General features: G+C 36.5%; 1 protein-coding gene across 2 annotated transcripts in view; it reads right to left on the minus strand.

Moving 5' to 3' along the window:
* The window catches only part of SIRT1 (sirtuin 1), a 28,458-nt gene that overhangs the window by 12,454 nt on the left and 3,750 nt on the right, over positions 1-12,254 (minus strand). The window contains exons 3-4 of one of the 2 annotated variants that reach the window (XM_079794121.1): positions 11,091-11,332; positions 8,533-8,685 (exon numbers count right to left, since the gene is read on the minus strand). In XM_079794121.1, the coding sequence (XP_079650247.1) occupies positions 8,533-8,685; positions 11,091-11,332 (395 nt within the window). Of the gene's footprint in view, positions 1-8,532; positions 8,686-11,090; positions 11,333-12,254 lie in introns of those variants that run through there. The other variant, XM_079794122.1, reaches the window with a different exon arrangement.

A 12,254-nucleotide genomic window follows, 5' to 3' on the forward strand; every position in this document is an offset into this window, starting at 1 on the left:
ACTATCACGTACACATCCATATGCTGCTGAAAATGGTATACAAAAATCCAAAAATTTGCCTCACATTCAAATTTTTGTCATGAATTTCATGGACAACTTTGCAATTTACAAAATAGACAATGCACATATAGAAAAGTAACAAGAGCTTAATAAAGCTAATGTTTATAAAAAACTTAAAGCTACATTGTGTTCTAGAGCATTGGGTTGTGCTATACTAACCATTGTTTTAGCTACAAGATGCTTTGTTCTAGTACATTCATATTTACATGTAGAGGCTTAAACATCATTGTATTTTATTAAAGCTCCCTCTGGCCCTAACCGGTTTGGCTCAGTGGATAGAGCGTCGGCCTGCGGACTCAAGGGTCCCAGGTTCGATTCTGGTCAAGGGCATGTACCTTGGTTGTGGGCACATACCCAGTAGGGGGTGTGCAGGAGGCAGCTGATCAATGTTTCTCTCTCATCGATGTTTCTAACTCTCTATCCCTCTCCCTTCCTCTCTGTAAAAAAAACAATAAAATATATTTTTAAAAAATAAAATAAATAGCAGTTCAAGTGTTTTAACAAATATTAGAATATGCTAGGCAACAAATAAAATAACATCTAAAGTAGGAAGAAAAGTGATAACAGCATGCCAAACAAAACAAGAATAAATGACCTCCAGAGCAGGGTCAGGGAGTAATAGTGTCAAGACTACAAGACTCCTGAAATGAACTTTTATGTACCTTATCTCCAACCCCCTTTTAAAGGGGAGGGTAAGAGGCACAAAGATATGCAGACACTAGCTTCAGCTCTACACTCCAATTTCCCTTCATGTCTAAACCTTAACAGTTCAAGGTAGTTTAGCCCTTAAAGTTAAAATTCAATTCCTATAGTTGGGAATCATTTATGAAACTCTTTTTTATAAGATTAAATTTTATGTGCTACGATTTGAATCTTAACAGTCTATTTTCTTTCAAATATGTAGTGGACCATGTCTGAACATCCTCAAGTCCTATCAAGAAACCAATCATGTGGACTGGGCCAATATGTTAGTGCCATAGGGATCCTCACAAATGAGAGAAAGCAGAGCTGGGACCAAAGGCTCAAAGCACTTTTTTAAAAAGGCCTGTTGCTTACATACAACTGTGTTTAGAAATATGCAAACACTTCAGTAATTGTTCAAAGGCAACCAACAGGGAGGGTCCAAGTTAAAGCTTAGAACTACCTGCCATATTGAGGTTTCATGCAGAAATAATGGCTCTCCTCCAAAAATGATCACTACTTGGTTTCATCTAAAAATTTCTAGCAATATGAGTGAGACCCCAATCAAAGGCAGGGATGTTAACCGCAACCCCTCAAAAACAAAAGGACGCATCCAAGTTTGATATCCACCTCCTCCTACAGAGCAGAGGGAGACAATTAAGTAGAGTTGGTAATAAATTAGAAAATAAAATCTCGCCGAAACCGGTTTGGCTCAGTGGATAGAGCGTCGGCCTGCGGACTGGGAGGTCCCGGGTTCGATTCCAGTCAAGGGCATGTGCCTTGGTTGCGGGCACATCCCCAGTGGGGAGTGTGCAGGAGGTGGCTGATCGATGTTTCTCTCTCATCGATGTTTCTGACTCTCTATCCCTCTCTCTTCCTCTCTGTAAAAACTCAATAAAATATATTTTTTAAAAAAAAAGAAAAGATCTCTATTGCTAGAAAAACACACACACAAACACACACACACACACAACAAAACACACACATCGATCCTGGTTAGAAAAATCCTCATAATCCCTTGTTTTATTCATTCCACAAAACCACACTTGAATAGACTACTCAATATCTTACCTAATCAGCACTTACAAATTATTAGTCACCTGACAAATTCAACTGCCTTTTTTTAAAAACCTTATTCCCCAAGGAACTCAAGATTCAGCAAACTTTTTCCAAACAAGGACAACAGTTAGTAAATATTTAAGGCTTCCATATGGTCTCTGTTGCAACCACTCAATCTCCCAATGTAGTGCAAAAGCACCTCAGACAATATGCAAATCAATGAGCATAGCTGTATTCCAATAGAACTTTATTTACGGTCACCAACATTAGAATTTTCATATGTTCATATGCCATAAAAAACTATTCTTTTATTTCCCCCCTCCCATTTAAAAACTCTTAGCTCAAGGGCTCTATAAAAACAGGCAGTGGGCTACATTTGGACTGAGGCTATAGTTTGCCAATTCCTGTACTAACATAACACAAGAGAATTTCAGTTAGTCGAGCTATTAATTTACCATTTAATGAAGTTTTAGTATGCACTAGACATAACGAGCAATTTATTATAATGCTATAAACTAGGCTGAGGACTGAGTTTTTACATTTTAAGAGGTTGTGCAGAAAAACAAAGAACATATAACTAAGCCTCTATGTTGTCCACAAAGCAGACATTTACTACCTGACCCTATAAAGAAAAGATGTGCTGACCATACTGTAGAGTATATATCCCCATTTTGCAGATGAAAAAAACCAAAGCACAGAAGTCACTTGCCAAAAGTCACAAGAACCAGTAAGTAGCAGAGCTCTCATTCAAACCCAGTTTTGATACCAAAGTGTGGCTCTTAACCACTATGCAATAATAACCTTTCTTTTTTTAATTTAAATTCTTTATTGTCAAAAGTATTACATATGTCTAATAATACCTTTTCAATGTTTGATCCCTATACCTCAAGTTTCATAATCTCCTTTTAGGCTAAGCATCATTTTAATATCTAAGATCAGTCTAGTAAGTACACTTAATTTTGCACATCTTCATGGGATTATTGAAGGCTGGAATTCCAATCACCTTCTAACAAAAACATTCTTCAAGAATACATAATGTTGCCCTAACCGGTTTGGCTCAGTGGATAGAGCGTCGGCCTGTGGAATGAAGGGTCCCAGGTTCGATTCCGGTCAAGAGCATGTACATTGGTTGTGGGCACATCCCCAGTAGGGTGTGTGCAGGAGGCAGCTGCTCGATGTTTCTAACTCTCTATCCCTCTCCCTTCCACACTAAAAAATCAATAAAATGTATTTTTAAAAAATACATAATGTTCCCACAAATCAGTAAAAGAAAAACATCCCATTGGGAAAAAATGTCTAAGAACAATCAGATGATTCAAGGATATACACATGGCCAGTTGTAGAAAGCAATCATTCACACTTTTTTCTATTAAACTAATAGTTTTAACTTCCTGAAAAAGTTGAGATGTACATTAATAGAAGATTAATTAAATATATTGTGGTACAACTATGAAATAATACTCTACAGGCCTTTTCTTAAAAATAAGTTATTTCTGTTAAGTGCCATTATGAAACTATTTCCAAGAGTATTATTGGGGGGGGGGGAGCAAGGTTAGAAAAATGGGTGTATAATTCTGTTAGGAATCATTTTCAAAGTATTACTAGAAAATTACAATAATACTCCTTTCATACACACACACCCAAACACATTTACTTATTTCTTTTACTTTTGGAAGGCCCAAGAAAACACAGTAACCTTTGAGGAAAGAGATTAAAGATAGGGGAACTAAAGGGAGAAGGCCAACTAGTGTTTACATACTGTACTGTTCAGATTTCTTTGTAAATCACATTCACCACACACACACACACTTTATTTAAAAAAGTATTTTAATGCCAATAATGTACTGCAGAGAATTTGAGGGAGTGGGCAGGGGCATGTTAAATCAGCCTTCTCATGCACTTCTTCTAATGGGAATGTATTTTATTCCACCTTCACAGATAGCAATACAACAAAATGTATCAGGACCCTTGGCAATTTCCTTTTTAGGAGTGTATCCTAAGAACATTGGAAACACACCAAAAAGGATAATCAAAGCAACCCTACTTGTGATAACAGGAAGTAAGAGAACATCCAAATGTACACTTGCAGGATTAGTTCATTACAGTACACTACTTGATGAACATTATGATGACTATAAAGTATTCAAGTGTCTGACACAAAAAATTTATTAAGTAGGAAATACTACAAATACAAATCAGTACGAAAAAGAACCCATTTTTATAATAAAAATGTAATATATATGTAGCTATATATAATACTTTACGCCTATATTTATACATCTGTAATCCACATACACATAAGTATTAATACATTGTTTTCAGATAAATGGGACTGAGGCTATTTTTTTTTGCATGCATTTTTTGATTTTTAGATAATAAACTGGTTTTAAGAGTCTTTAACTTTTATAACTACATAATCTGGTATGTTAGAACATTATCAATAAAGTGAGAATTTATTGAATAAATATAAAGATACATTGTTTAGAATTAAGTCAAGTTCAGTTCACATTTTCATATTTCCATCCCCTACTTCTTCTTGAGTTTTAATCACTTTAATGGAAAAAACATTCACTGAATTCTATACAGGTTAGCAAACACACTCTTTGGACAGTCTTTAAAAAGTTAATTTTATCCATGTTCAGTTTCACCTTTACTGACTAAACTACTCAATTTTATCAGCATCAGTCAATTATTCTAGACTCCCGGGAGCCCTTATTATGTAAAACGATAATGGTTCAGGACATGGCTATATACCTTTATTTTGGCCTTAATTGTTCTTGGGTGAATTTCAAAGTGGTAACACAGCTAGGCACACTGTATCACAATGGTGCTCAAACAGGGAACAATTTTGCAGGGAATACTTGGCAATGTATGGAGACATTTTTGAATGTCAAGACTGGGAGTGGGGGGTGTTAATGGCATTTAGTGGGAAGAGGGATGCTGCTAAATACCCCATAATTCATAGGGCATCTCCTCACAGCAAAGAATTACCCACCCCAAAATGTCAATGGATTAAGAATCTGCTTTAATGCGCCAGTAACTTCTTTAAACACACCTCTCCATTACTTGGAATTTCCAGTCTAAATAAAATCTAAGTTACTTCTCAATAATTATATACATCAATGGCTTGATGCATTAAGGAAATTATTTCCTTCCAAAAATTCACCAATAATAACATAACTTCATATTACATTCATTTTCTCTCACAACTAGCAAAAACCATAAACCATTTAACAAACTTTCTGCTTACTATAGCAACTGGTAGAAAAATTTAATTATTAGTTTTTTATTCACATATTTCATGAATCTAGTAAAATATAACAATATTTGCATGCCCTCTCCATCCTCCATTTTTGGATACTATACTTTGTTCCTTGTTCTTACTTATTTCTCCTTAACCTTTTCCCCAATTATTTATTTTTAGACCCAATATTAACTCAGCCTCTTCTACCTATTACTATTTTAAGTGCTGCTTCAGCAACTGGAAGCTTTCTTTCAGGCAGTTCATAATGGGAGAATTAAAGTGCAACAGTTCTATATAAATAGTAATTATAAAGGTTATTTAGCTTTTAACAAAAATGAAAGCTCACAAAAAATAATCAAGCAAAATAAAGTTTATATGAATAAAACTTTATAGGTAAACTTATTTTTTTATTTTATTAATAAAAATTCACAAAATCTTAAAACTTTTATAGAAAAGTGAAAAATACCACCCCTCCAACCCTTTCTTCTCCCAGATGGTATATAACCTATACACAGTGGTTAAGAACACTGTAACACATTGTTATTTTCTCTTATGTACTGTCTAGATTTCTATTAAGCACACTTTTTAAATTTCTTATACTTTTGTGTTTATCATTGTAATTCTGAATTGTTTCTATCAATTTTTACATGTCAAAGCTAGTTAAGCTACCAATGAATACCCAATTTGTATATTAGACAACTAGGGTTACAATCTTTCTCACCTTGCTATTTCTATTCTCAGTTATCACATTTTTCCAAGTGTCAGGTTACTACTTTACTAAGCAACTTTACTAAGTACATATGGAAGTGATGGGGGGGAGAGGACTGACAAGTTAGTTTGGGCAATATGTTTTCTTTCCTCTCAGAACACAAATTACAGCAAGTCTTACAAGCATTATATAAATGGGCTACTGAATCAAGCTTTAATAATGAGAAATAAGATCAAAGTAATTTCTAGTTACCTGCTGGCCTTCTGTATGTGTTCATTTCTGCTAACTAGAACTGTTACATAATGCTAGTATCTTAGGTTCAATTCAAGAAACTGTAACTAAGTGACATTTCATTGGTCTGCAAAATCATGCATTAGTACTACTAGCACCAGTGAAACAGTAAGTCTTCACTAATTCATAATCTTATAATTAAGAAAAGAGAATAATGTAAAGAAACTAACTTTATTTATGTAATTCAGTGTAAACCAGGTGTCAGTTCTTAAGGGTACATATAAATATCCATCATTACTTTATGCTGACACAAAGTAAAAAGTTCAAAATTTTCACAAGTTTCAAGTTGATAGTTAGAAAAATTAAAAATTCTCTTAGCCTGAAAATTTCTCAAATTCAGTTTTCAGTTTTAGCAATTAAGTCATATTCAAGAAACTTAAATATAATTTCCATTTTCCTCTAATTTTTACTTATAGCCACACTTGAATGAAACAAAAGACTATTTCTTTAAAAACAAGTCAACCAATTTAAACTCCATTTAAATTAGCAGAGCTTTTCCTATAGTTATGTAAATAGACAATATGGTTTGAAAGTAACTGAGATTACCCCTTTAATTAAAATGTAGGTTCCTTTAACTTGTAGATTCACTAAAAACAGTCACTAACACAAAAGACCATTCAAAATACTGAAGCTTAGCAATAGCAATTTTACAATTTCTTCCCATAAGACTAAACTGTGGAGGAAAAAAAAAATAATAAAGTTTTCTGATTAAAATATCTTGAGCTTGGTATAATGCAGCAATTAGCAACCTTTTTCATTTCATGGCACTCAAACTCATTACTAAAATTCTGTGGCACATCAAAAATGTATTTTTGCTGATCTGACAAAAGAAAATAGGTATCAGTGTGATTCATTCACACTGGATGGCTATTGTTGTGTTGGCTGTTGTCATTTTTTTGTTTGACAATCTAAGGGAAAAGAGAGTCAGTGCCCATGACTAAATATTCACTAAATATTCAGGTATTCTTAGTTTTGCCTCACCTGAGGATATTTTGAGAGAGAGGGAGAGGGAGAGAGAGGGAGAGAGAGGGAGAAGGGAGGTAGGGGGGGGGGGGGGCGGATTTGAAAGACACATTGATTTGGTTGCCTCCCACATGTGCCCCAACAGGGCCAGGATGGGTCAGGATCAAATCTGCACCCAGGTATGTGCCCTTGACAGTCAATCAAACTTGGGACCCTTTGGTGCCCTAGGGGGGATGGGGGGGAGAGGATGCGGGGGGGGGGGGGGTGGTGAAGGCAGGGATAAAGCTGACTCTCTAACCACTGAACCACACCAGTTGAAAATTGCTGGCATAATATATTATCAAGCTTTGTACTCCAGAATAGAGCTGCCCAATAGAAATATGTGAGCCATGTATGTAATTTTAAATTTTCTAGTAATTACATTAAAATCAATGGAATTTTAATAATTTACAACCCAGTATCAAAAGTATCATTATTTCCACATGTAATCGATATTTATTTATATAATTTCCTCCCATACTAGGTTTCTAAAATCTGGTAGACTTTCACACTTACATCACATTTCAATATACTAAAGTGCTCAAAAGCCTCATGTGGCTAGTGGCTTCTGAACTGGACTGTGCAACTCTAGAGACTAGAGCAGAATAGAGTACTATTGACTAAAAGGCAATCTTAGAATCTTCTCCACCCCTAATCACAAATGTTCAGGCACATTACATATGTGTTAAGACCTGGCTAATACAAAGCATACCAAAGTAGATGTTAAAATCTTCATAACCCATAAAAAAATATTAAAAATCTGCTTGGTTGGTGTGGCTCAGTGGTTGAGCATCAACCTAGGAACCAGAAGGTCATGGTTTGATTCCAGTCAAGGCACATGCCCGGGTTGTGGGCTCGATCCCTAATAATGGGCATGTAGGAAGGAGGCAGTGATTATGATTCTCTCATCATTGATATTTCGATCTCCCTCTCCCTTATTCTCTGAAATCAATAAAAACATATTAAACACTCGCTGGTTTGGCTCAGTGGATAGAGCGTCAGCCTGCAGACTGAAGGGTCCTGGGTTCAATTCCCAGTCAAGGGCACATGCCCGGGTTGCAGGCTCGAACCCCAGTTGGGGGCGTGCAGGAGGCAGCCGATCAATAAGTCTCTCTCATCATTGATGTTCCTATCTCTCTCTCCCTCTTCCTTCCTGAAATCAAAAATATTTTTTTTAAAAACAGCATATTAAAAATAAATAAATAAGCATGGACAATGTAAAGGCCATTAATGCAGTGAAATTTGAAAAATAGAAAATAGCCTCTTCTTTGAAAAGAAACTCAATCCTAAAATGAAAAAAAATAACAATCCCTTCTAGAAAGAAAGGAATTCTTACTAAATTGACTGTTTCAATGATGTAACTCCACACTGCAGTACTAGTACCCAATTTACTAGACAATGAATGTTAAGCTTAAGAAGCCTTAATGTGAACAAATACTTTGTCATGAGAGGTGGTCAATGGAACAACTAGAAGGGTTCATAGTACCTTTGCGAACTTGAAGAATGGTCTTGGATCTTTTCTGAAATACTCAATATCAAACATTGCTTGAGGATCTGGAAGGTCTGGGAAGTCTACTGCAAGACGAGCATAAATACCATCTCTTGACCTGAAGTCAGGTATTCCACAAGAAACAGAAACCTGCAAAATACATGGCATAATTTGTACAATTAAATCTTCTACCTCTCTGTTTTTGCTCTTACACAATTAGGAAGAAGTTGAAAAATAATTTAGTTTTAAACTTCTTTTAGAGAACAGAAATACCATCCTATTCCAATTTAAAATAGAAATAAAACACCCCCCCTCCCCAAACAAGTATTACTAAATCCATCACATCCAAATAATGGGGTAAGGAATTTTAAGTCAGGCAAATTTTGAATCTTAAAGCATTTAATCAACAAATTAAAGCAATAGAAATTTGAGAAGTAAATCATTTCAAATTATTCTAACCAGAAAGCAGGGGACAACTTCTATTGCAGTCAAGTGTTTCCAAAGAAATCTCTCATCTGGTCAGGGACCTACTACTTCAAGAATACTAAATCTCTAGCCCTAGCTGGTTTGGCTCAATGGACAGAACATCAGCCTACAGCCCCCAGTTCGATTCCAGTCAAGAGCACATACCTCAGTTGCAGGCTCCAAGAGGGAGACAACCAATCAATGTTTCTCTCTCTCTGCCTCTCCTCCTCCCATTTACTTTCTCCAAAAATCAATGAAAAAATATCCACTGGTGAGGATTAACCAACAACAAAAATAAATTTCTATATTTTCTTTAAAATACTATGTTGTAGCCCTAGCTGGTTTGGCTCAGTGGATAGAGCATCGGCCTGCGGACTCAAGGGTCCCAGGTTCGATTCCGGTCAAGGGCACATGCCCGGGTTGTGGGCTCGATCCCCAGTGCGGGACTTGCAGGGGGTAGCTGATCCATGATTCTCTCTCATCATGGATGTTTCTATCTCTCTCTCCCTCTTCCTTCCTCTCTGAAATCAATAAAAAAATATATTTTTTTAAAAATACTATGTTGTACAATGTTTCAATTATTTTTATTGATTTCAGAGAGGAAGGGAGAGGGAGAAAGAAATAGAAACTTTAATGATGAGAGAGAATCATTGATCCTGCATGCCCTCTCCTGGGGATCGAGTTTGCAACCTGGTCATGTGCCCTGACCGGGAATCAACCATGATCTCCTGGTTCATATGTCCACATTCAATCTCTGAGCCAGGCTGGCTGGGCTACAATGTTTCAATTCTTAAGAATAGATTTAGAGCCCTAGCTGGTTTGGCACAATGGATAAAGCGTCAGCCTGCAGCCTGAAGGGTGCCGGGTTCGATTCCAGCCAAGGGCACATGCCCAGTTTGCGGGCTCGATCCCCAGTAGGGGGCATGCAGGAGGCAGCTGATCAATGATTCTCTCTCATCAGTTTCTCTCTCTCTCTCTCTCTCTCTCTCTCTCTCTCTCTCTCTCCCTCCCTCCCTCCCTCCCTCCCTCTCCCTTCCTCTCTAAAATCAATAAAATATATTAAAAAAAATAAAGAGAGAATAGATTTAGACACCATGCTTTCAAATAGAAATTTGAGTGTTACCTTTTTGTTTCACAATTTTACCAAAGTGATTCCACTTTGACCTCAGAGTTAAGTCAAACTTATCTAAATCATGTCAGGGAGCAAAGCATTACTATTCTTGATCATTTAAGATTAAGCGGCCCAACCGCTTCACTCAATGGTTGGGCATCAACCTATGAACCAGGAGTCAGGGCACATGTCTGGGTTGTGGGCTTGATCCGCAGTGGGGGGTGTGCAGGAGGCAGCCAATCAATGATTCTCTCTCATCATTGATGTTTCTATCTTTCCCTCTCCCTTCCTCTCTGAAATCAATAAAAACATATTTAGAAGAAAAAAAAGGATTAAATGACACTCTCCCTTAACTCAAAATGACAGAAAACAGAACTGAATTTTACTCCAGCATTGCTCTGGTCACTAACAAACATATTCTGTATTCAACACAGAAAACATAATACCCTTACATAGCTAGTTATCTGTGACCCTATAGGGGAGGCAAATGAAAATTGTCAAGCCACCTCAATCACATCACCTTAATTTAAATGGATGGGAGGTAGGAATCTGTTACCTTCCTAACACTAAGTTCTTTACTTGTGAATATCAATTAGGTTCCTGGTTTCCCCATGAAGATGGAACAAAAACCCCATTTCTCCATCACACCCTGACACATTTTAATGTAAGCAGAATTCTCTTAATCTCCTTTAGGAGTTGTGGTATAACATAAGTAAAAATCTTGCCTTAATTCCACTTACCTACTGTACTAATAAACAGAAGCATATCTTTTTTATGGTTGCTGGAGAGGCTTTTAAAAACAACCAATTTAGCCTCTGTTGCTACGCTCAATTTTTAGCAGTTTCCAAACACAAATAATTGCCCATTATCATGAAAGGATAAATTCTTCTACACCAGAAAAACGTTTAATAGGAAAGGCATAAGATAAAATATTTACCACCTCCTCCTTTTTTACTCATGTTTTAAACATGTTACATACCCCAGCTCCAGTTAGAACTATTATTTTTTTGCATTCCTGCAGTAATTTCACAGCATCTTCTATTGTATTAATATCTTTTCTTTTTTTCCTTTTTGGTGGTTCTGAAAGGATATTAATAACAATCTGCCACAGTGTCATATCATCCCATTCAGGTGGAGGAATTGTTTCTGGTAGTAAATCTTTTAGAATTGTTCGAGGATCTGTGCCAATCATGAGATGTTGCTGAACAAAAGCATATGGACCTATATTAAGAGGACAAAGACTTACATCAAATTCACATCCAATTAATTTAAAATATCATTTTCTGAAGTAATGAGTTAGCAATCTTTATGGGTTCTTTTTATAAAGTAATAAAATGCAATATAAAAATATTTCATTTTCACAGCATTCTCAGAACTAATGCTATATCCCAATGAAATTAGGGGCTCAAGAGTTTGGGTCTGCCCCTTGAACTATAAAATACAAAATATTTTAAGAGTCAAGCCCTAAGCGGTTTGGCTCAGTGGATAGAGCGTCGGCCAGCGGACTGAAAGGTCCCAGGTTCGATTCCGGTCAAGGGCATGTACCTTGGTTGCGGGCACATCCCCGGTAGGAGGTGTGCAGGAGGCAGCTGATTGGTCTTTCTCTCTCATCAATGTTTCTAACTCTCTATCCTTCTCCCTGCCTCTCTGTAAAAAAATCAATAAAAAAAATATATATATATATTAAAATATATTTTATTGATTTTTTACAGAGAGGAAAGGAGAGAGACAGAGAGCTAGAAACATCGATGAGAGAGAAACATCGACCAGCTGCCTCTTGCACACCCCCTACCGGGGATGTGCCCGCAACCAATGTACATGCCCTTGACCGGAATCGAACCTGGGACCTTTCAGTCCACAGACCGACGCTCTATCCACTGAGCCAAACCGGTTTCGGCAATAAAATATATTTTTTAAAAAAGAGTCAAATTAATAACCAGAGTTAAATTTTGCTAGTTAAAATCCAGAAATATATACCATAATTAGTAACAGGAGCATATATGTACAAAAGGATTCTACAAATCAACATAGGAAAGATCCTATCAGTCCCAAAAGCCCATACCATTTATCATTAAAGACATAAGGGAAAGCCTTGGCCAGGTAACTCAATTTAGTTAGAGCATCGTCCCAACACGCCAAGGTT

The sequence above is a fragment of the Cnephaeus nilssonii genome (genome assembly GCF_951640355.1).
Source record: "Cnephaeus nilssonii genome assembly, chromosome: 16".
Classification (NCBI taxonomy): Eukaryota; Metazoa; Chordata; class Mammalia; order Chiroptera; family Vespertilionidae; genus Cnephaeus; species Cnephaeus nilssonii.